This window comes from Paramormyrops kingsleyae, chromosome 6 (genome assembly GCF_048594095.1).
Source record: "Paramormyrops kingsleyae isolate MSU_618 chromosome 6, PKINGS_0.4, whole genome shotgun sequence".
Lineage (NCBI taxonomy): Eukaryota > Metazoa > Chordata > Actinopteri > Osteoglossiformes > Mormyridae > Paramormyrops > Paramormyrops kingsleyae.
Genome location: NC_132802.1, coordinates 23,546,746 through 23,571,847, shown reverse-complemented (window position 1 = coordinate 23,571,847; position 25,102 = coordinate 23,546,746). Strand labels below are relative to the sequence as shown.

The window sequence follows — 25,102 nt, the reverse complement described above, 5'->3', positions numbered from 1 at the left end:
CGGTGGCATGTAATGTAAAGAAAAACACAAGAATGAAAGAATAAATGAACGAAAGAACGAATGATAACAATGTTGAAGAAGAAAAATAACAATATAAAAATGCGAACTTTAATTGGCATGCTAGGAGATATACAGCACCACTTTCATGCATAAATGTGCGAGGAAATAGTTATTTTTAGTCTAATTAATCATATATGAACAAGCAATAAGAACTGTATGCTATATCTACAATAAATATGACTAGATAAAAATATGTTTAAAACTGTTGTTCGCCAGAAGGTGGCGATGTAAATCTTTTCCATATTTGAAATTTAAATTTTGTTGCCGTTTAAATTTATATAAATGTTTCTAGCGTATTTGTTTAATACGTAGAATTCATTATTCTTATTCTATCCAGTTTACTATTACTTTTTTAGATAAATATGTTTCAGATTTGCAACAATAAAAACCTACATTTGGCAATTGGGATCCCTTCGAAGTACAAGGCATTTTAAAATGTAAAATAAAAAGAAAATTGATTGTTATTTTACATGAACTTAAGTTTGACTCAAAATTTAGTCTACATGCTTCTATTTTTATCTACATTTCAGTCTGAAGAGACAAAAAAGTTGTACCTGTGTAGTTAGAAATGGGTATTATATCTAATTATGGGTGTATATAGGTAAAAAATTAATGTGTGTGTTGAATTTAAATTGTAGGTTTATTTGTAATGTTTGTAGTGTGAAATTGAAATGAAAGATGCTGCGATTACCTGGAATCATGATGTTTTAAAACAGGTTTTTCAGAAAAGAGAATGCCATAAGGAAGTTGCATGTTTCAGTGGCAATTTACTCCTCCTCCGATGAACTGTTGGTGCAGGGACGTAGTAGCATCAAGCAACCCAGTGATCCAGACCAGACTGCACGGACTTGTGGAGAGAGAGGGAGGGAGATCGCCGAGCTGCCTCAGTTTCTGCAGGTATGATGTTTCCGAGCTGTTAGGGACGTTACACTTCGGTACTGATTACATTGGCTGGCTAATCTGCTACATCATAGATCAAGTTATTGGTTATAAAACATGCGCACCTTCGCAATATTTATATAAACACGTGATAAATACGATAATTCCCATTTTGTGCATAGTCATGTAGTTTAATAACATATTTAACGCGTTATATCGAAAGAAACACTGGGGTATCGAAGTTAAGGTCAGTGTATTGCCCACGCAATCATGCAGTTTTGTACAATTTTATGTTTCAGCAATGTTATAAGGTTTTTACTTTATATTTGAAAATCTCGAAAGAAACCTAGCTGGTATGTGCTGGCGGGATATCTGTCTTAAATAGGTTATGTATGTGTTAACAGAATTGACGGCTTGTTAATCGCGTTTTTGTTAAACGCCTGGATACCGCTTAAGAGATCATCTGTACACTGTTATATGGTCCCCGGCAGTGGTATGCCATGTTTTTACAAGGACTTGCTAGGAATATTTAGCAGGTACATTTGTGGCTCATTAAGTTAAAGCAATGCCAAATGGGCACCATTTTACACTGAAGGAATGCGACGACCATCTTTTCTAATGAAATTGTTATGAGCATTGATCTTGAGATCTGGACATTTGTTTCCAAAAATCATTGCACAATACGACAATGTGCTCTTCTTATTATAGGACTAAATGTTCAGAATAAATTATGGTGGATTGCTCGTTAGATTTGATCTATGTATAGGCTCCATCTAATTATATTCATATTACATATGTAAAACACGTATGTGAATAAAACGTACAGAAATGTAAGTATAACAAAAGTGAACCCATATATGCACGTGCATCGGCATTTCGACTTTTGGCTCTGTGCGTGATTTAGACGTTGTAATAGTGTTCATCTTATCAATTAATCACTCCACTCTGGAAAGGCTTCACTTATCAGTAATTGATAGGCTACCTGACTGCCACTTCAATGATGCAGATGCCCTATGCAGTAAGTATTAGGTGGACCGTTAAGCATCAGGAAATCACAACTAAGTCACACCGTGCAATTTCGTATTCAACTTTTTTGCTAAACTTTTAGTATCTATAAATAAAACAAGGTGACGATGTACAATAATAACCACTATGCAACTGGATCATGGTGGCCCAAATTCCACTGCTTTATGCATTCCAACAGAATACATGTGTTCTTGGTTTTGGTAGCAGTGTGAGCTATTGTGATGACTACTGACTATTGAAAATGATGTATTTATTAAAAAATAGTTTTAAATACTGAATCCACAAATGCTAATTGTTTTGTATGGCCATAAATCTCATGGAGCTGTTGTGTTAGGAGTTGAACAGTACACTGTATATCTCACTACAGGTCTAGATAGTGTTTTTTAATTTCATCCACTCATGGGTGTAAATTATGGGGTGCTGGGGGTATAATCAAAATCAATAACCAATCATCAAAACCAACAAATTCAACCCCCTGGACCACCGAGACTTCAGCCCCCCTAATAATCAACCCAAACTTATGCCCTTGCATCCAGTTTGTGGAAATATGTTTGTTAAATATATTAGTTTTAGTTTCTATGAATAATGATTCACATTTTGTTTTGGTAACGATATAATTATTTCATGGTTTGTTGTATGTTTTTTTTTTTTTTTAATGGAGCAAAACACTTAGCAGTCTGTTGTCATGTCTCTGTCATTTGCTGACAATTAAATGTGTGGAGTGTCAGTAGAAAAGTTTACTGATTGTATTATAATAAGTCGGCAATGGAAGCATGCACAATTTAAGTACGTGCTATTGCATATATTTTTATACAGTTTTTAGCAATCGCATAATGCTGTTTTATATGTGCTTATTGTAAGCTTTTTAAAAGACTTTAAATTTCTTTTAATTGAGATTTGAGCATTTGAGGTAATGTAGAAATATTACATGCGTGTGAGGTTTATGTTTCATATGCGCTACTTGTTTTGCTGAATTCATTTAAGAGCTGATCTTGGACAAGTCATGATAAATCATTTCCCCCCTAACAATACATTATCTCCACCACCAGAGACAAAGATGGGTTACAAAAAGACTCAGAATATCAACAGCAAAACATAGGGTTACACTGTATGTTATATAGGTTTGTAATATACACTGCAATATCTTAAAATCAAAAAGCTGAAAGAAAAGCAAAACGTTCACAGTTTATCGTCGTACAGTTTTACATCTATCATACCTAAAGACATTTATATTAAATCCATCATAATGCTAAATTGCCTGGTGAGGGGAAATAAAACATGAAAGTATTTCATAATTTATCCTGGAGACAATAATATACAAAGTGATTTTTTTTAAGCTATAATACTTGGGTCTTGTATTTGCAACTTGTATTGGACTTTATTATTTTGTCTGAGTACAGGGCTGGATCTCAGACAATAAATAGACTGTCAAATATTTATGGAGTGATAGCTTGTTATTAAGTGCAGATACTCTGCAATCACTCTCACAGGAGGAATATACTGAAATAGAATTTTTGTTCTGCTTCACCTGTCAGTATTAATTATTATTGATGGAGGTTTTTAATACTATACGACCCAGAGACACTCATTTCTGATAGAAAACAAAGTGTTTTAGCATACAGTTTAAATTAAACCATTTTCATTTAATATTTTTTATATTTCTATATTTTTATATTTCTAGTTTTCTAATTCGTAGGGCACTAAGTAAAACCATTTCTTTTATGTATTTTTTCTGTCTCATGTTGAAAAAACAATGCCCAGTTGTGACTAATACAGAAACAATTTGGTAAATAATCTGGAAAAGCTGTTCTTTTAATAATTCAATTAACAAATTTTACAAGTGTAAAGAAGAAAATTATGGATTTAAAGAAAGTATTAGTCCACTTAGTAAAGCTGTGTCCAGTTTAAATAAACTATTGTTACTTAACACCTACTGTACTGAAAACAACACCTATGTAATTTGTCATCTTTTAAGTTGCACCATCTTTTAACCAAACACGAGCTGTAGCTAGAGGTCCATTAATTTACACCTATTATTTTCCTACAAGAAATTGTGATTTTTGTGGCTTTTTAATTCTGGAAAAGTACAAATTTAGTTTCCTTTCTATTGTAATTGATTTTTACTTTCTATCAAAACTCAATGGCAGCATCAGATAAGAGGTACCGGTTTAATCTGTGGCCATGACAACCGTTACTCTATCAACAGGAGTATTACTGTATAGTGAGGTTGTTACATAGTTACACTCTCAGAAAAAAGGGTACCAGTTTGTATCTTTGCTTGTCAATAGGGCTGTACCTTACAATTCCGTACCTTTTAAGGTATAGAAATGAACTCCCCAAGGTACAAACAACAATAATGTACCCTCAATGGTACAAAAAGATTCCTCATAGTCCATTTCTGTACCTTAAAAGGGTACACTAGCTTGGACTGTTTTGTGCTCTCACTACAGCTTGTGATAGACAGCAATGCAGGGTTGCCAGTGGGAGAACAATTGTGGGGCATTAAGTGTTTGCCAGTTGTGTATCCTCTCTTGGAAGACATTGAAACTGAACTGCAAATGCCTCAAAAATGCTTAAGCAAGATGTACAAACGAAGTGGAACAGTGCATTATGTATGTTTCTAGTAGGCAAATTAAAGATTTTTTTTGGCATACATTTTTTCATTCGTATTTGTTCTAAAAAACAATAATATATAAAGTATATATGGTTATATATATTAATTATATTTAAATATTACAGTAAAAAGAGCTCTTGTATCGGAAGCTGTTGACAGTTATGTTTCAGGATTGGATCTGAACTGAATACAGTTGATCAGCCCATCCCTATTTTATTTACAAAAAAGTAACTACAACAATGCCTGGTTGCCAAATGAAAGCATGGGTTGCTTGAAATGACAGGAGGACAGCTGCAGAAGTTCACCTCAGATTCCACAAATCCCTGCGGCCTTCCTTACCACCAGCTAGTTCATACCCATGCAATCTCAGTGAGTTTGGGTGGCTCACAGCTAATCGGAGGATCAGCCCCAAGGGCTGTTGATAAGGACTGAAATGAATCACATTGTTTTAACAGGATGGACTGCATTCCTTGAATCCCACGGTTTCTGCTACCGTAATAGTAATCCTGTTCCTTGTCTGTCTGAAGACCCTGAAAGTGTTTATCTTCCGTGATGCTCTCATATAAGACTAAACCTTTCCAACCTGTTGTTTCAGTTCTCAAAATGAACCATTTTCAGACAGTGAACACACTGAAACATAGGGAACAGCCTAGATTGGATGCTGCTCCATCACACACTCTCATGCACCAGAGGCAGTTTAGAAACACTAGCTTACCTGATTGTAAGTCTTTTGACTGATGTAGGAAATGGGAGAATGAGCCTAATCTGCATGCTAGCAGGACAGGGGCAGCATTTGAGCTCCCAGCCATGCAGTTGTGAGGTGACAGCATCACCCACCGAACGAACAATGCATGATACACATAGAGGCCAAAGTTTAATAGTTAACGCTTAAACAGTCCCTGTCATGCAAAGTCCTTTATTATCTATTCTATGAGGTAAAATGAAAAGTGAAAACTTTTGCCAACATAAAATGTTAGTCTGCTTCTCCCCCTTTTTGCAGATTTGCCAGCATTTGCCAGACCAAAGAAAGATGCCTCTGGGTGAAGATGGAAATGGGTTGAAGAAGAAAACGTCAGATATTAAAGAGATCTATGACTTCAAAGATGTCCTAGGAACGTAAGTATCTGCCATCAACACTTGAGGAATGATGCAAGTTTGTCACAGTAATTGTTTTAACGGAGTAAAACAATTCTACGTGTACACTGCCTCTGTATACTCTGATGTTCAGCTGAATTTTAATTGATTCTATTTTACATTGCGCTTACTTTTGATATTTAATTATTTGTACAGCAAGAGCATTTCAGGGTTACATTTCACTACATGTTGTACACGTATAACTATGTAAGTGACAAATGAACCTCTTGAATCTTGCATGTTTAGTTTACATTGCATTGTCGTAAGCATCAAGTTTACTTAGTTATTTTTCACAGCCAGTGAAATACTGCTGAGACTAACAGACTAATTTTTACAGAGATGTTTTTATTACAATTTCACAGTTTCCATAATTTTGCAGGAAAATGGGATAATTTTATGTTACAAGATCTTTTCAGATTTGCTTATTTTGGATTATCATGTGAAACAAGACAATTTGGTGAGACCAGTTTAAAAGAATAAGAAAGTAACTTGGATATATATATATATATATATATATATATATATATATATATATATATTACACAGTAGGTGCTCATATTAAATGCAATTTAAAATGAGGAACAGGAGTCATCATTTCCAGAGCTTGAATGTCTGAGGTTCCTGGAAGCAATCAGACATCTAATAGATTTTATGGATACCCAGTGGTCTCTGTTATTAATCAGTTACTTTATTTACTTTATTTATTTACTAAGATGGAGGCTCTCTTTAGTGAGCCTGGCTTTGTAAGATCTACACATATACGGTATATTTCTGTCAGCTTGTGTTATGTTTCATGTTCTTTTGATGCAAGAGGAAATTTGTTTTTATATTTTGCTATTTAGCGCATTGTGGGAAAACATGGCTGCTTTTTTTTTGCAATGAAAACTGTCCAAAAACTGATAATATGATGTTAAGAATGAGGAATTTCCTCTTGTTTCTAAACAAATGAGCATTCACAAGTTTATATATGTTTTTCGATGTAAATTCTCCTGCACATTCTTCTGCACTTAGACTTGTAAGGTTTTGAAACATTATTTTTTTTATAGTTGTACTTGCACTCTTTTAAGGAAGAATTCCCTAACGTAGTTATAGCAAAAAGTTTCAATGGGCTAGACTTTGTGGCGGGATGGTGGTGCAGTAGTTAGCACTCACACCTCTGGGACCTGGGTTCGAATCTCTGCCTGGGTCACATGTGTGTGGAGTTTGCATGTTCTCTCCGTGTCGCTGTGGGGTTTCCTCCAGATAGTCCGGTTTCCCTCCACAGTCCAAATACATGCTGAGGCTGATTGGAGTTACCGAATCGCCCATACTGTAGGTGTGTGGATGTGAGTGAATGGGGTGTGATTGTGCCCTGCGATTGGTTGGCCGCCCATCCTGTTCCCTGCTTTATGCCCCTAGGCTGTGGATCCCCTACGACCCTGAATAGGACAAGTAGTTTCAGAAAAAGGTTTGATGGGTTAGACTTTTTCCCTAAGCACTCACTAGTTCTGTATTTGGGGAAAAAACACAGGCAATCCCTCTGAATTTTGCAGTGCACATTTCAAGGAGACAGATTTCTGCAGATTTCATATAGACAACTTAACGGTTCTTATGAATAGAATTAATTTTTAATTTATATATTTTTTGTTTTTGTCACTGAAGCATCACCTTTTATTGTTTTGGTTTTCATAGCATGTCAGGAGGGGTGTGGGCTTTCAGTTTTAGTCATGGCTCCACATTCTGTTAAGTTAAGTCACTTCTTCACAGTCTGTTGGTGTTAAATCCAGTTTTAGAACATTGAATTGAGTTTTGAATTGAATTGAACTGAATTTAAATTTCTTTTAAACTTGTTAAGCATGAGCCCGCTGCAGTCTTTGTCTAGGCAGGGATTTCACACTGACTGTTATTCACCTTTGCAAAACAATTCCATGTCTTTATAGTTCGCCTGATCTTTTTCCTTCCTCAGGTTTTGTATGTATTAGCCGTAGAATACCAGAATTTAAGTACTCCTTAAGTACTCCTTGCCAACCTGCAATTAATAACACTGATCGATTTTAACATTATGTATCAATGTTTTTGGCATGTATAAAGCTTCAGCGTATAGGTATTTTCTTTATGTTGTAACTGGAATCATGTCTTGTGTTCATTGAAATTACGATTTGCATTGTCGCGGTAGAGCTTTCGTGGCTGGCACTTTGTCTCTGGAAACATGGCTTCTGTGTTATAAAAAGGAGAGAAAAGGAGTGGAGAACTGTGTAAGATCAGTTGCAGATTGGCAGTCTTTGTGTTCTGATAACAGGATGTTTTTGAGGGCTTATCTATTTATGAAATTGAGAAATCGTGTCTGTGTTTGTCTGTATGTGTATGCTTGTGTGTTCAATTGTTTTGCTGTCTAAAAGCCCACCTATGTAAACAATGTTTCGCCTGGACCTAGAGGTTGCTGCTGTCATTTGTTTGCTTTCGCCTGTCATCACTGGAATATCCATATTTATGCGGCCTCACCTGACAGTGGTTTACCTACCATTAGGCTGTCTCGATTTATTTAGCAGTTGTTTACTTTAGGTAAGACTCTGCAAAGACTTTTGCGTGCCAGTCTTGCCACATAGCGCACAAGTGTGTTGGTTTTTGTAATCTTTTTACCTGGGAATTCTAAATGCATGGTTTGGTTTTGAACTGATAATTTCAGAATAAGTATTGGTTTAATAATTTCTATTTAAAATAACTTACATAACTCACATTATCAGAATGGTAATGCAACGTGACCACAAGCTGTTGAGGCTGTATGCTGAAACTGCGTTTTATACATAACTCATCAATCAGACATCCTACTACAAACATTATCAATCAGACATACATGCACACAAACTGCCTGATCACTCCTTTTCCACTTGATTGAATGTTAAGGATGTGAGATGGAGATTTACTTCAGACTTATTTCGTATTCAGATTTTGTATTAGTCACATGCATGAATGTATTGGTACACCAGCAGCGAAATGATATGGACGTCCTGTGGGTGGGCAGTTCTGTCCTGGTGATTGTCTCTGCACACCGTATCACACTCTGCTAATGCGACTCTGCGGTGCTGAGAGCTGCAGCTGCCATACCAGGCAGTGATGCCCCCCAGAAAGCACAGATGCCATAGTAGCACTGTAGAAGGAGACTTTGAATTTCCTGAATGACCTCAGGTGATAGAGTCACTGTATTCCACCGTATTCCATTACTGTTTATGCCGTTCATTTTGTTCAACCTCTTTCTTGCTTTTGTATCTTGCATGTTCATCTTTCTTTCTCTGATATATACCCTTCTTGTTTTTTTCCTTTCTCATTTCCTTCTGTTGCGGTTATAGATTGTACTCTCATTGCTAAATATCCGTGCCAATGTACAGTGCTCACGGAAAGCCTTGGGACACTTGCTTAATCTTGTGAAATTTATTGGTTTCATAACAAAAGTCCATTGACAAGCAATGTAAATTTTTCACACATATATTTCCTAAGTTTCATAATTTTTTGACCGACTTATTCAGTTCTGTTCTTGCCACCTTATTATTAATTACAATTGTAGTGACTGGCTCCCAAATGGATTCTAAACACAAATGTTTGGGGTTTTATGTTATTGTGAAGGTGTTACTAATTAAAAAGCACCCAGTGAGACTGCTTGTCAATGAACTCAGAACATCTCTTTTAGAACTATAATTTTGTTTTTCAATTTATTACTACTTGAAATTAATTTATGTTTTACTTGAAACTACTGGTTATTTCTGTGATTTTGATTTGTAAACAAATGAATATTTTTTTTCAATAAAACCAATAAATTTGCATTATTTTTACTGAATTAAGCGAACATCCCAAGACTTTCTGTGAGCATTGTATTTCGAGGTGCTTTCAGTGCTGGAACTTGGTCAGTCGATGTTCTTTCTAGTCCATAGAGTGTAAACAAGAGTGGGACGTCCACTCGGGTTTCTGTCCGTGCTTTCTGCGTGTGTGACAAATGTATATATATGTCCTGAAAGAAGTTAGGTGTTTTATTACATGTTTATTACATTTATTCTTATCACTAAGTATATCAGCATAAGCAGGAGCACAAGCCAGAAATGCAGGGAACTGTTTTTACTTTCAGAGGAAGGAAAAAATCATCATGAATGTATCTGAAGTAGTTGAACAAGTATAATCAGTGGTGGTGAATTTCCCCTGCAGGAAAGATAGCGCTGAGTCATGCAGCCTGACCCATAGACTCTTATCTCCAGTTCCTTATTGTGTTTCCTGTCATTATCTACAAAACAGGTGCCACAAATTATGCCCCTGACTGCTTTGTATGTGTATGGGGGCAACATTTAACTTCACGAGCAGGCATTGCGAAATTGATGTCTTTCAGAGGACATCAAAATTCATAGGCAAAAAAGAAAATGCTAGATACGAGAGTCATGAGAAGGGAGTCCAGCTTCTTGACTGAAGCTGTAGCTGGGACACCAGTCATTGTGTTCAAAAGTTCTGCTGTTGTCTATGCAGTATATCCAGAGATTCTTCAGAAACGTCAATTTCCTTATGTATTACCTATACACCTGAAAGTTATTTCATCATTATCTTCAGCTTAAGGTGTTTTGTAATCTTTGAAGCGTGGCCTATTTTTTTATTTTTTTTGCATATTACTGGACTAGTATAGCAAGCACATTGTTTTTCTGAAGTTGTTATAATTTGTAATCTATAGCTACCCAAATGAACCTTTTACGAGCACATACTTCTTGGGCGTCACGTGAATGCCGGTTGGTAAAAGGGGGACTTACATCTTGTGATCAGGACATCCTGTTAGAAGCCACACGGCAAACATACTCGTGTTTGCACAGAAACCTTTATCAGGCACATACTCACAATACTCAGCCGTTACTCTGTGTATCTGCTGCTTCCTCACCATCTGTGTTGAAGATCATAAGCCTCTACATCCATTGCAAAATATTTCCGTCTTAACCTACAAATATACAGGATTTTTATAAAATGTACTGTAAACATGCATTTGGTCTATGTGAAGAAACACAATTATAGGGAGAATGTGCACACAGAGCTAAGGCAGGAGTTAAATCTGTATTCCTGGAGCTATGTGGTGACAGTGTTACTCTCAAAGCTACCGTACATGTAACTGTTCATTTGCCTGATGTCACATGATTAATACGTCCTGTATTTTCTCATGAACAAGGCTTATCATGCTAATTAAAGGCTAGGGCTGGGTATTGGCACAAATGCCCCGATTTGACTGAATTCCGATGTACAAGCTAACGATTTGATTCAATACTATTTAATTTGATTCCATTTCAATATCTATCCAATAGGAATGAGATATGAAACACTATGTAGCAGCTTTCCATATTTGGAGTGATGTTTAAAAAGCTCTAAAAGGAACACAAATGCACAGTCACTGTAAACAAATTGTGAAAGCCACTAAAGAAAGCCCCAAGGTTTATATAGCAAACTCTTTTTTATTTGAGGAACATATGGGTAAAGCTTCTTAAAAACAAAACCATCCTCACACAAAGTACAAAACATGATGTTTGACTGAAAAGAATAGCTGAAAATAAAAATGGTATGTAATGGCATGTAAAACTGGCATGTCATGTTTCAGAAGAACTTTACTGTAAAGATATGTGCCAAAACATAAATTAGAATCTTTTTATTTGAGGGACATATTTGAGAAATTGCTTAGGGCCTCCTGGACAGTCTGAGGTGAAACCTGGAGGTGTCAGATGGACCAAAACATAATGTCCCAGAGGTGTCCTATTGGAATTTGGTCAGGTGAGCGTGGGGGCCAGTCAATGGTATCAATTCCTTCATCCTCCAGGAACTGCCTGCATACTTTCGCACCATGAGGCCGGGAATTGTCGTGCACCCAGAGGAACCCAGGACCCACTGCACCAGCATAGGGTCTGACAATGGGTCCAAGGATTTCATCCTGATACCTAATGGCAGTCAAGGTGCCGTTGTCTAGCCTGTAGGGGTCTGTGTGTCCCTCCATGGATATGCCACCCCAGACCATCACTGACCCACCACCAAAATGGTCTTGCTGAACAATGTCACAGGCAGCATAATGTTCTCCGCAGCTTCTTCAGACCCTTTCACTTCTGTCACATGTGCTCAGGGTGAACCTGCTCTCATCTGTGAAAAGCACAGGGCGCCAGTGGTGGACCTGCCAATTCTGGTATTCTATGGCAAATGCCCATCGAGCTCCACGGTGCCGGGCAGTGAACACAGGGCCCACTAGAGGACGTCGGGCCCTCAGGCCACCCTCATGAAGTCTGTTTCTGACTGTTTGCTCAGAGACATGCACACCAGTGGCCTGCTGGAGGTCATTCTGTAGGGCTCTGGCAGTGCTCATCCTGTTCCTCTTTGCACAAAGAAGCAGATACTGGTCCTACTTATGGGTTAAGGACCTTCTACAGCCCTGTCCATCTCTCCTAGAGTAACTGCCTATCTCCTGGAATGTCCTCCATGGCCTTGAAACTGGGCTGGGAGACACAGTAAACCTTCTGGCAATGACACATCAATATGCACCATCCTGGAGGAGTTGGACTACCTGTGCAACCTCTGTAGGGTCCAGGTATCACCTCATGCTACCAGTAGTGACACTGACTGTAGCCAAATGCAAAACTAGTGAAAAAACAGAATAGATTAGGACGGAAAGAAGCCTTGATGGCAACATGTGTTCAGTCTATGGTCCCGAGGACATTTGGGAAACCAGCCACAAGATAGAACTGTCCCTTCTCTTATCCTCCCATGCTCTTGTGTAATGTGGGGCAACACTGCCTTGGCAAACTGTGTCAAGGACCTTGTGAAGACTAGCAAATATACATCAAATCAGCAGCCCCCCGCTGGAAAGATCCTGCTGCTAGGAGAGATGGGCAATACACTTATCACTTTTACAAGGGCCAGCATGGTATTTGGCTGGTTTTTGCAGCACAGAAAGATTAGTATTTCATTGTCTACCCTACAACGAACAATCGTAGGAGTCCAGCTTGTGCATTTTGCTGTATGGTTTTGCCTCTAGGACCCCCTGGGACCCTGACAACGATATCGCCTAATACTTTGTTTTATTCCACTGAAAATATGTCATCTTTGCGATTAGTATTTGTTCTTTACCAGGTTTGGTATATTGATGAGCTCCAAGAAAATTTTGTGGAAGGAGTAGGACTCAGAAATGTAACCTGTTCTTGCTTCATGCATCATTGGGGGTACCACTGGATTAGCGGTCAGGGCACTGCATTTGTGCACTGCATTATCCCGACAACCTAAGGTCAGAGTCCTGGGGAGCATTACAATGCCTCCCCAGTGCCACCCACTAGGGACCCGTCTATGTATTTTTGAATATAGGCACTCATCCTAAAACAAATACATCGATCTGTTGATCTCTCCCAGAAGCATGACATGGATCATCTCCTCATCCCATGCTACGCCCCCCCCCCCCCCCCCCTAAACCGTCAACATCTATCACTCACCTAGGGCTGAGCAGTATATCGAATTCTTATGTTATATTAATATATTTTCAAAACAACATCAACAACAAGACAATACCGCAGGATAATATAATACCTACGCACAGGTTTTCTACGTACATCTTGTGTATCGCTATTCTGTTTAAAAATATCTAGATATGGTACCCCCCCCACACCCTATGAAAATTTTCAGCCCGTCCGTCAAATTTGTTCTGGTGCTGACATACCATAGACATTTTTAATGGCATGCACAGTGACTTAAACTGATTATAGAATTCCTGCACAGATGCATGTGCATGTCATGTAGCAAATACCCGTTCATTGACAGAAATGTGTATAGCATGAACTTCACCTCTGACTTTGACCTTTTCAAAACAATGGTGTTTATGACCTTCTTTAGAAGACATTTGTGATTTAATCTGAAAATGGTTTGCCTGTTAATATTTCTGTTGTTGGGGCCACGGGTGTCAACAACCAAATTCCACTTGGAAGATGTTGTGGTTTCATTCATTATATCAGTCTTGCTTTGTTTCAGGGGAGCATTTTCTGAGGTCGTTCTGGCAGAGGAGAAGCAAACACAGAGGACAGTGGCCATCAAGTGCATCCCAAAGAAAGCCCTGGAAGGGAAGGAGAACAGCGTTGAGAATGAAATTACAGTCCTTCTCAGGTGAATGGCATATTGTCGTCTTTAGCATTTGAATGTATTTGAGGAAGAAGGAAGCAGTACTTCTATATCAAATTTGAAGGATTATTGGTAACACTCAAAGCAGTAATCATAATGCATTATAGATACCTTCATAATGCATTATAATGTTCAGTACAAGCCAATCAATATATTTTGGATTTTGGAGAGGATTGCATCTTGATGCTTCACAGAGCTACATCATCTTGAGCTTCAGCTCCTGGTTGGGCCACCTTTGGCAAACATGTCTGTGGGGAGAGGCCAGACAAACTAAACTCCAACTAAGACCCTAAATGAAAGGAAACAAGACAAACAAGTGTATCTTACACTTAACAGGATTACTGAGTCACTTCTTTGGAACCAGGCATAAGGGCAGTGTTTGCCCATCAATACCTGCTGGCATCTGTCCCATCCAACCTTGTTGGCCTCAGGCTATTGAGGCTTATTGTAGGCTCACCATCCACAAGATGAAAGGAGGGGGTCACGCACAGTGTTATTTGGGTGGCAGGCAAGAGCAGGAATATTAGACCTTGGCTGTCAAACAATACCAAACTGCTAATGTGATTATTACCCAACCTATACTTACACTGTATCTTCCTTCCACTTTTTTACTCTGGCAACAGAAACTGCACAATTTTTTTTTTTTTTACAATAAGCATTTTATTGCATTATATTTCATCTTTTAATAATAGCAGCCATACAGGGCATAAATTCTCAACTCAGAAGGGCAGCAACACTAATCAAGCAGGTACAACCCAAATGACCAACCACACTGCAGAACAAAGTACACATCACACTTAAAACCCCATACCAGATTTACCAAAGAACTGCCACAGCTTAACCTGCATCCCTTTGCAATGCACATTAAATATGTGGATCACTTTCTCCCCACAGAAGTCCTGCATACAGCAGTTATGCTTTCACTGAAATAGCTCCCCAGTGTTTCCCCTCAGAGTCCGTGCCTGTTTCAGATACCTTCTCTGTAGGACTTTTAGGTCGTCCGCATTCCCTGTCCTCACCTCTGGTCATGAGCTGTAGGTAATGACCGAAAGAAGGAGACATTGGGCACAACATGAAATGGAGAGAAATTCATAGGTTTCAGGGACTCACTCTCCATGACAGGGTGAGGACATGCAGAGGGAATCAGAGCTGCTGGAGCCAGTTCAGGTGGTTCAGGAAACCCATTAGGATTCCACCCGTAAGGCTCCCAAGGGAACAGTTCTAGGCATATTCCACTTGTCAGAAGTCAAATGAGGGATGAATAAAATTAATTACTGGAGATAAATATGACTAACCGACTGTGCTATTATCATTCACTGTTTTACTGAATATAGGATGAATAAAATTAATTAAAAGAGATTAATATGACTAACATACTGTGCTGTTATCATTTACTCCCTGCTAGGAAGTAACACCAGACTGCAGCTCATGATATTTACTGACTTATACATTACTACACTTTTGCCTCCTGAGGGTCACAGATGGTGAACGGGCAAAAAAAAGACGTGAAGGATCTGATATCTTAGATGTGTCAGTGACATGTCAACAAGGAAGTCATTAATTTTCTTTCCAAGAGTAAGGCATACATGTACCAAAGTAATAGTGTTTGCACACTCTCTCAAGTACACTGCCCGTCCAAAAAAAAAGTCGCCATTTGAATTTATATCAGCAAATACTTAAAAGCCAATGACTAGATCATTATTGCAGCTCAGCAACGTTATGCAGCAATAAAGTAAAGTCAGCTGAGTACCTGAATCTTCTGAATGGCCAGGTTACACCTCCGTCCATCATCAATGGATTTTTTTCTTCCCTGTTGGCATGGGAATACTCCAGGACAAGAATGCCAAGATTCAATGGGTTCAAATTGTCAAAGAGTGGTTCAGGGAGCAGGAGGAATCATTTTCACGCATGACTTGGTCACCACAGAGTTGTGACCTTAACCTCATTGAAGGTCTTTGGGATGTGCTGAAGGAGGCTTTATGGAGGTTCAACTCACTTGTCAATACAGGATCTTGGTGAGAAATGAATGCAAATCTAGATGAAAATACAGGATGAGATGTTGCATAAGCTTGTGGAAACAATGCCATGACAAATATGCGCCATAATCAAAGCTAAAGGCGGCCCAACAAAAAATTAAAATGGTGACTTTTTTTTTGGACGGGCAGTGTATATGTTGAATTTTAACTGCATATATACATCCTTTATAACCCTTCTATTATTTTGAAAGAAAGCTAACTGAAATACATCACGCAGAAGTCTGTTTACTCCTTGTTAATTTTAAAACATTTAAGTACACATGTGGCCTATGTCTTTCATAACAATGGGTGCAACATGCTCAGCGAATCCCTGCAAATGTCCTTGTGTACAGCCGTGCAGTGTCACAGCCGTGCAGTGTCGCATTTGTCTTTCTTTGCTCCTGTCCTCCATCTACCTGTTCAGCCCTTATCTGGGTTCTACCAATAAACTAAAGAGCTCATGTCTGCAGTGCAACCTTTTAATTAATGTGTAACCTTATAACTACTCAGTAAGAAGTTGCCTTTCAGTGTAAAATATATTATGTAACGTTTCATAGGAATGTTTCATTCAAGCACCAACAGGAAGTTCGCAGAAAGAATCACACACCTGGCTCTCTGAGTGCGGAGTGAGTGAGTAGACATCACAGGCAGGGAAAGCCGGTGAAGATGGGATGCTGAGAATGAGTATTCTGGGATTTTTTATACTCTTTGAGTAACCTTTTTGACTAGATGTAATTAATTGCATAGGGGTCTATATTGAAAACTTCATTAAGTCTTTCAGCACAGTGTCATAAAATTTTGTTCCCTGAAAGTGACATAAAGTTCCTGTGGCTGAGTCACACCATGACTGATTGTAAGAGATCATTGTACTCATGGGTGGATCCTGGCAAGGGCAAGATGGGCAGTTGCATGGGAATCTCAGACAGTTGCAGCCATTGGCTCATATTTTGCTCTGGGCACCAAGTAGGGCAGAACTGCCCCTGATTGTCCTGTTCTGTTTGGGGACAGTCCTACCTTGATTTCCATATAGTATTGGTGTAGAAAACAGTGGGAAAGCAGACTTTCCTCTACTGTATGTCCCACTTCATTAAATGGGGCAGTGTTATGTACTTTTGTCCCATAAAAAAAGTGTTTTTCAAAAGGATGCTGCGTTTTTTTGAGGCACGATAAACCATATGACTGCCAAAGATCTTCTACCCTTAAACCCCATACTTAAGTAGACGGGAGAATAAGCTTAACTGTCTGCTTGTTTGACTTGAGTGCACGACTCCTGTGTGTGAAGGGAGTTTGGACTATTCCTAAAAAGAAAAGCCTCTAATTAATCATGGGAAGAAGGAGGTGGAAAAAGGTGATTCATCAGATCTCATTACTCTTTTTCTATTGCTCATGGGCGCAGGTTTTTTGCTCCTTACACCAAGTTATGCGTCCTATTAATTGGCCTTGGATACTAATGGTTTCTGAATGCCAGCCCTGCTATAAATTACTCACAACATATTTTTTGTTAATACTGGGTCACTTGAAGTGCTGGTTTAGTTTAATGGTTAATTTCCAAGACTGTACTTTAGTGGTGATTAGCAGTCATCATGATAAATGTCTGTCTGTCCTATCGACTTGCAGCCAGTGTTTCCCATTGCCAGTGCAGTTTCTCTGTTTGGTATACTGTATGATGTCTGGATTTTGGCACCATTTCTCATGACACACAAGATTCTGTTTCCGTTTTTCCACCTGCAATTTGGCACTAACTCTTGGGCCTCTTTGGAAATGTTTTGAAAAGTTGTATCAAAATGCTCTTTTTGACTTTTTTCTATAGATAAAAGGTGGTGCTAATGGTAATTCAACTTAAAATGACTTATTACTGCATTAGTGATTATCTGTTTTCATATAGTGTTATCATTTTGTCCACCCACTCTGTATAGTTAATACAATTTGTCAAATTGTTAATAAGCTGTAATATTATCTATACATAAGTTTATTTGCACTAACCTAAGTGTGAAGTGAAGTGTTTGAATTTTATGAAATGAATGGTGAAGAAGGCGAAACATTGAAACTGAAGGTTACAAGCGAAGCTCCAAAACTATTCCGGGCATAAATGTGTAACTAAGAAGTGTCATGAAAAAAATGTTAATGTGGAACACTTTACCTTATTGAGCATAGCGGTAGTAAGTTCATAACACTTCTCTAATAGAGGTAGTATTGGCGCAGTATTCATGAATAAGAGTATTCCAGTATAACAGTATTACCACAAACATGACTTGTAGCAATGTCACATATGCTATTCCGAAAAGAAAATCTGTCAAGTCATTGTAAAATTCTGTGAAATAATGTATCATATGTAGAGTGTCTGCTTCAAGTGCCTCCCCTGAAGCCAACATTTTATAGTATGAATATCATACTGCGTAGGTTTAATTTTTTGCTCATTCCTCTTTTTTTTCAGAGTAAACCACAACAACATTGTGTCACTAGAGGACATCTTCGAGAGCAATTCCCATTTGTATCTCGTCATGCAGCTGTGAGTGTCATCTTTTTTTCTTCACTTACCATGGTCCGCAGAACACATCTGAACAGGGGGGGGGGGGGGAGTGTCTTGGGCTTGTAAAGTCATGCACACCTGTTTGTTTGCTTGCTTTTGCAAAACCCATAGCCTCATAACCAAAAAACACAACCTTTTCTTTTAAAAAACATGGATACAATTAGACCTTTTATTAATAAAGTTTTATCAGCGTTTTTCGGCCTTCGATAACCTGTTATTTCTTTGTGATTGTTCATCACTGAATTCTTTATGATGCTCCAAAGGTTACCTGGCTGTGGGCCTGGGTGCCCCCCCCCCAGCCCCCCAGCTCCACGGTCCATGTAACTCATGTATAATTCACCTATACTGATTTATTCAAAATGACTGTAATTTGTCAAAATTTCTGTATTATGGGATATTAGCCAAAAAATGAGCTGGGTGTGTTTCCAGAACAAACTAAGTGGAAGGAAAGAGTTTAAAAAGTTGATACTGTAAAATAAGACTGATTCTTCATTGTATAAGAATACAGTATTTTATGATAAAATGTTATAACAATATAAATTGCATCAGATACGGTCTATGAATGATAATGTTGCAATTTTTTTTTTTTATGAATGCAAGGGTAAGTGACAGCTCTTCACTGTACAGTAGACTAATAATTTCAGTAATATTCCAAAGACCAGCATTTTCCTAGAAGCTTCTAAGGAAGGCTATGCTTTGCCTTGTAGGCGTGCAGTTTTCAGATACATTATATATTACATCCATTAATGCCGTCTATTATTTTTTCAGAAACATACATCCTTCTTCTACCGCCATATGCTGTTTTGAGTTATAGGGGGCAGCGTAGTGCACAGGACTGCGGTCCACCTTGGATGGGATGCTAATCGATCATAGGGCACATCCGTATTAACTATTTCTGACAAGCCAGTTGCATTAATAATGCCTGTATGTTTAGTGTTTGGATGACTGTTTTACAACCATTATCTTCCTCATAAAAATTAGCTGTCCGTTTCAGAGTGTCTGGAGGGGAGCTTTTTGACAGGATTGTGGAGAAAGGCTTTTACACAGAGAAAGATGCTAGTAAACTGATCCAGCAGATCTTGGATGCTGTCAGATACCTCCATGACATGGGCATCGTACACAGAGACTTGAAGGTGAGGACAGTGAGAGCATTTCATGCTATATGTATGACAGCTATCTAGTATTACTCAACTACTCTTGATTTTGTTGACAAAACCTGTGGCAAAAATTGTCAACAAAGATTTTTCACTGAAGAAAATTATATGATAAAATAAAAATGTAATTTATGATGCCAGATACTGTAACCAAATGTACTGCCACTTTCATCAACTTCAAGCCTCCATTTTCTGCTTAAAACTCCCTTAGGATTGTTACTACAATTATGTAATAGTGTCACATTATGTAACAACTTGACAAAGTGTCAATGAAGACCTGCATCTTGGTTGTACATAATGCACAGTATGACATTTTCATCATTAAAAAGCGCAACTCTAGCATTTTGTTATAACCGTCACAATATCTAATAATTTATTACGACACGTAGGGAAATGTATTTCTTATTGTGTTCAAGCTGTCTATTATAAAATATGGCAGATTATTACAAAATGCGGGTGCTTTTACATAACAAAGTGATTTTTTTTACTTTTTGTTGAGTTATTACATAATGCAGCATTATTGCATAATGCATTGTACCGAGGATTCTTCTTAAACAGATTCAGAACTGAATTGACTGCAAACTGAAATCTAATTTTAACAAATAAATCATACGAAAATATACTTTTTTGTCGTAACACCAGAAAATGCTGAAAGTATGGTTTGTTGCTGGGCTTTTTCTCTAACTGCCTCGTTGCTCATACCAGGGGACAGGTTCCACATTGCTGGTGTCTGTAACTGTGACTCTACAGACTTGCATTCTGTATGTTCTGTTGCAGTGTTTCCCAACCCGGTCCTCAGGAACCCACAGACGGGCCACGTTTTTGCTCCCTCCCAGCTCCCTACCAGACAGGGACTGTCTGTGGGTCCCTTAGGACTGGGTTGGAAAACACTCTTCTTTTGGATGCCAGTGCTTCGAGTGGTGAAATAAGTTCACAGAATTTACCGTTTTAGTTGGCACCAATTTTCAGCAGAGGTTGCAATACGTTGCACCAGCCTATTGCGTGTTCTTTAAATAGCTAAAGTATCGGCCCGTCACCAGTATCTGTATCTGTTTACCTTATTTATCCATAACATCTTCATTTTTTTAAAAGATGTTTCCTCTGATATGTGTTCCAACCTTGTTATGTGTTTATTGGTTCTACATTCAACAGTTTATTGAAATTTCTCATTTTATTATCTCTTAAATTTTCTTAATTTTAGTGTATGTATCATTTCTGTCGCCCAGCCCTAGTTCATTGCGTGTTTGGTCTTTATGCAGAATGTTTGATCTATTTGGATTAATCAAATACCTGAGGTGTACTACAGATACAGGGACACAACAGGAGCACCAAAAAACTAAACCTTCCAAAAGTCTTCTCACTTGTCAGAGTGTCTACAATAAAGTGAGAACATCAGTGTTATGGGCCTGATCATTCTCTTATGTCATGTGTCAATCCCATGCTAATTCTGCAGCCAGAGAACCTGCTTTACTACAGCATGGACGATGACTCCAAAATCATGATCAGTGACTTTGGACTATCCAAGATCGAGGCATCGGATGTCGTGATGTCAACGGCTTGCGGCACTCCTGGATATGTAGGTAAATAAATCACCTTGTGCGATCTCTGTATGGCAGTATTAACATAAAAACAAGGCAATTAAAAGTCACGTTTGTATATTTAGTCTGTATAATTTGTACTGTGTGTTTATCATTTTACCTCTTACAACAGTGAAACCTGCTGGCAGCTAGGTGAAAGCAATTAGTATTGAAGACATGTGTTCCTCTGTATCATATTTTAAATATTTTAAGTATGCCAGAGCTACATGAGGAGCTAGGTTAACCGCATGATGTTACGGATATGAGTAAGAGTGTCGCTTGTGACCTGACACAGCTGTGGGCAATTCATACTGACAGCTCCTGAAGTTCTGGCTCAGAAGCCTTATAACAAGGCTGTAGACTGCTGGTCCATTGGGGTAATCTCCTACATTCTGTGAGTATGAAGAGCACTGGACAGTGTCAGCCTTCCTAATCCACACAGTTTGTCTCGAAATCTCCACGGAGTAACACTCCTTACATTATGATATCATGTCCGTCATTGCAGGTTATGTGGCTACCCTCCATTTTATGACGAAAATGATGTCAAACTCTTCACGCAGATTTTAAAAGCAGAGTATGAATTTGATTCTCCATATTGGGATGATATCTCAGATTCAGGTAGTTCTTTTCATCTGTTGTTTCTATCTGTATTGCAGTGGCATTGTTTGTCTCTTTATGTATATAAGATAATTGTGACAAAGAGCTGCAGATACATTTTTAGCACAATCAGTCTTGCGTGATTAATTTCTAGCCTCTTCATGTATCTGATGTCGAACCAGAGGTGTGTAGCTTCAAAGGAGAATGTAAATAATGCACATGTGAGTTTGTCATCTTTTGTTAATAACAGAGAAAAGAGGTACTTAACAAAAAGCTGAAAAAATACATTATGCAATACTTTCAATGTTTATTTGACTCACTGTAATGCCACAATGATATTAAAATTTGGAATAAACAGTACAAAAGATGTTTCTATTGTTTAATTACAGCTAAAGATTTCATTTTCCACCTGATGGAGAAAGATCCCACAAAGAGATTCACATGTGAACAGGCCCTGCAGCATCCATGGTACTCAGATACCTCCTTTGCTTTTCATGAGCTTGTTCTCCAGCAGGAGAAACCAGAGATAAACTATCCAGCTAGGATAAAGTAGCTCACTATTTGGCTAGAAGATGCTATTATGGTAATGTTGTGTTTTAGTGTGATTTATGAGTTAAATAGATGTGGAGATATGTGCATGCTGCATAAAAAATGCAATTTTTTACCACTCAGTATAAAAAAGGGGAACATGACTTCTTGTTCCGTCCTCAGCTGTTATTTTTCTGTTTTTATTTTTTAATATTTTCTCTCTTATTCTGTAGGATCTCTGGGGACACAGCCCTGGACAGGAACATCCACGAGTCTGTCAGCACTCAGATGAGGAAAAACTTTGCCAAAAGCAAGTGGAAGGTGAGTGAAGGCAGGTTTTAACATGAGGTGAAGGTACCTGCTGACTCCCTTATACAACTATTGTGAAAAAATGATCAGTCACAATTCTACAAAACCTGAAAAAGTCAATATAAAAATATTCCAGGTCACTTATTTTTATAATTTTGCCAAAAATGACCAAAAGCCAGGTAATACTCCCTTGATAAGTAAACAAACATATGAACAAGTAAATGAATAAAGACCTAATGGAAGGTTAGGTCTATAATATTTTTCACATGCTCAAATATGCCCATATCAGATGCTTACCAGAGTATGTCTCTGTGACTGCACACACAGCAAGCGTTCAACGCCACAGCAGCCATCAGGCACATGAAGAGACTTCAGCTGGGAAGCAGCCAGGAGAGCCCCGGCCAGGAGAGCCCCAGCCAGCAGAGCCCCGGCCAGCAGAGCCCCGGCCAGCAGAGCCCCAGCCAGACCTCACCCACCAGCCCCTGCCATGACAGTGGTCTTGGGGAGGATAGTTGTAAATTCCACTATTCCGGAACAGCCCCATTCAACTAGCAGTGGTTGGCCAGCTATACAGGTGGCTGCTACAAGAATGCAGAGGCCAGTGCGGCTCAGTAGCTTGCAGACCTGTGGATAATGCTGCCCTCCAGCAGGAAGAGCTCAGACACAGCTGCATCACTCCAACTGCTTTTTCAGTAATGTCCAAAACCCTCCGCTGGAACTCCATTTATTCCAGAAGGATCTACTAGGGAGGGGAGGCTGTGCAGGTTAAGGAATCACTGATATTCAGAGAATAAGACACAAGCTGAACAGTGTCACAGATGGGAGAATGTACAGGCCCAACATACTATTAGTCTACCCCCTCCATGTATAGAAATGGGTTGGATTTTTTGTTTAAATATCCCTCTCAGCCAAAAATTTCACAGCACTCAGATAATCCTGTTTATACGGTTTTTGCAGAGATACTTCTGCTTCTGCGCTACAGAAGCAGAAGGTTAGATACATTCACGCTGATCTTTTATTCTAGCTGTCTCCCCTAGTCTATCTTAAAATGAGATTAGAATCCTGCAAAATATTAATAACTAAAATTAGCTAACACGGAACTATTTTCTTTGCGTATTTCTATTTTTATGGTTTGTTTTCAATTCAAATTAAGCATAGTGGGGATATATATTCTCTGTGTGGATTACATTTATTAACTTTTTTTGAAATGGTACCATGTAATTCTATATCAATCATCAGTATTGCTTATGCTTTATATGAGGTAACTGAGCAGTGCTACATATCAGGTTGTATAATAATTAGTAAACACCATATTTATGCCCAACATTCTAGGTACAGCTATGAGGTCCTGGAATTTTTCCCTGATGGGAAAACGGGGATATTACTAAAGGGGTTTTTTTATTGTCATTAAACCATATGTCTCATTTTCTTAATTTAAGCATCTCAATATTCTACTAATCATAGTTATATTTTATGATCCGATAAAATTCAGGAGGCATAAGCGTGTTAATATAAGTTTAAGTGCCATGTTGCTTAAAGAATTAAAAAAAACGCTGGAACATTTTTCCATTTCGTTGTCTCATTTCATCATGTCAATGCTAGCTTTCAGCTCTTTCAATGAACAGTTTAAATGATGTTTTTGCATGCTCCAAAAACAGTTTGATTATTACTGACTGAAGAAACAAATTCTGATTTGATTGATTGAATTTATAGCTGGTATTATAATATGTGGTGATCATTAGTTTTTTGGTGGTTTATGTTGTAGCGATTGGAAACACTGGTAGGTAGAACAGGAATGTTTCAAACAAACACTGCTAATACTCATCTACGCATTATAAAGAAAATGAAATTAGCTTTTCTGTACCCATACCTGACTGTACTTGATCCCCACGCATAACCTCAGAGGCCTCTGATGTCGCCGCCTCAGCTGAGTCTCACACTAATTCCTCTATTGTGATATTTGACTTGTCCATTTTGTTGACATGAAATTTTGCACACCTATGGGTTGATCATCCCATCAAGCACTTAAGTCAAAAAAGATGTTGAGTTAAGCATGTTCTCCCTTCCACAGCGTGGACAAGCCCTCAACGACTTTGGCAACAAGCAGAAGGTGGAACTTGGACTAATCTATTTAATTCACAGCATGAACCTAATTGAAATCTGCAGAAAGCATGCTGGAAGCCGAATACGCTTTTATTTGGTCATTCTTACGAATATGAGAATCCTTCGACCAAAAACTAAATGTTACAGTGAAATACCACGTTTGAATTGTGCAGAGCAGTTGACATTACTTGAACTTGTTTGGCACACTAAAATTGTATCATTTTTAGCTATGATTTAATGGTCCCTCAACCATTTTCATTAAATAGGCAGTACCATTGCAGTTTTAAGATTAAACAATAAAAAAAAGTAGATAATTAAAAAAAAATTCAGCTTTACTGCAAATAACCTACAATAGACAATCAAATATTGTAATATGATATATGTTCATTATTTTGTATTGTATTGTTTTACTCCATAGCTGATTGCAACTGACTCAAAAT

General features: G+C 38.2%; 1 protein-coding gene across 2 annotated transcripts; it reads left to right on the top strand.

Annotated features, from left to right (window-relative positions):
• Positions 1-467: 467 nt before the first annotated feature.
• Positions 468-24,123, top strand: LOC111840525 (calcium/calmodulin-dependent protein kinase type 1-like). Of its 2 annotated transcripts, XM_023805452.1 has the most exons (12): positions 468-497; positions 777-957; positions 5,580-5,695; positions 13,703-13,834; positions 18,299-18,373; positions 19,389-19,527; positions 21,002-21,128; positions 21,444-21,519; positions 21,631-21,743; positions 22,112-22,190; positions 22,484-22,571; positions 22,887-24,123. In XM_023805452.1, coding segments are annotated over exons 1-12 (1,353 nt in total). In that variant the 5' UTR covers positions 468-495; the 3' UTR covers positions 23,112-24,123. The 2 variants fall into 2 exon arrangements, with proteins under 2 accessions (XP_023661220.1, XP_023661221.1); XM_023805453.1 differs by lacking the exons at positions 468-497; positions 777-957 and adding an exon at positions 991-1,186.
• Positions 24,124-25,102: the final 979 nt, after the last annotated feature.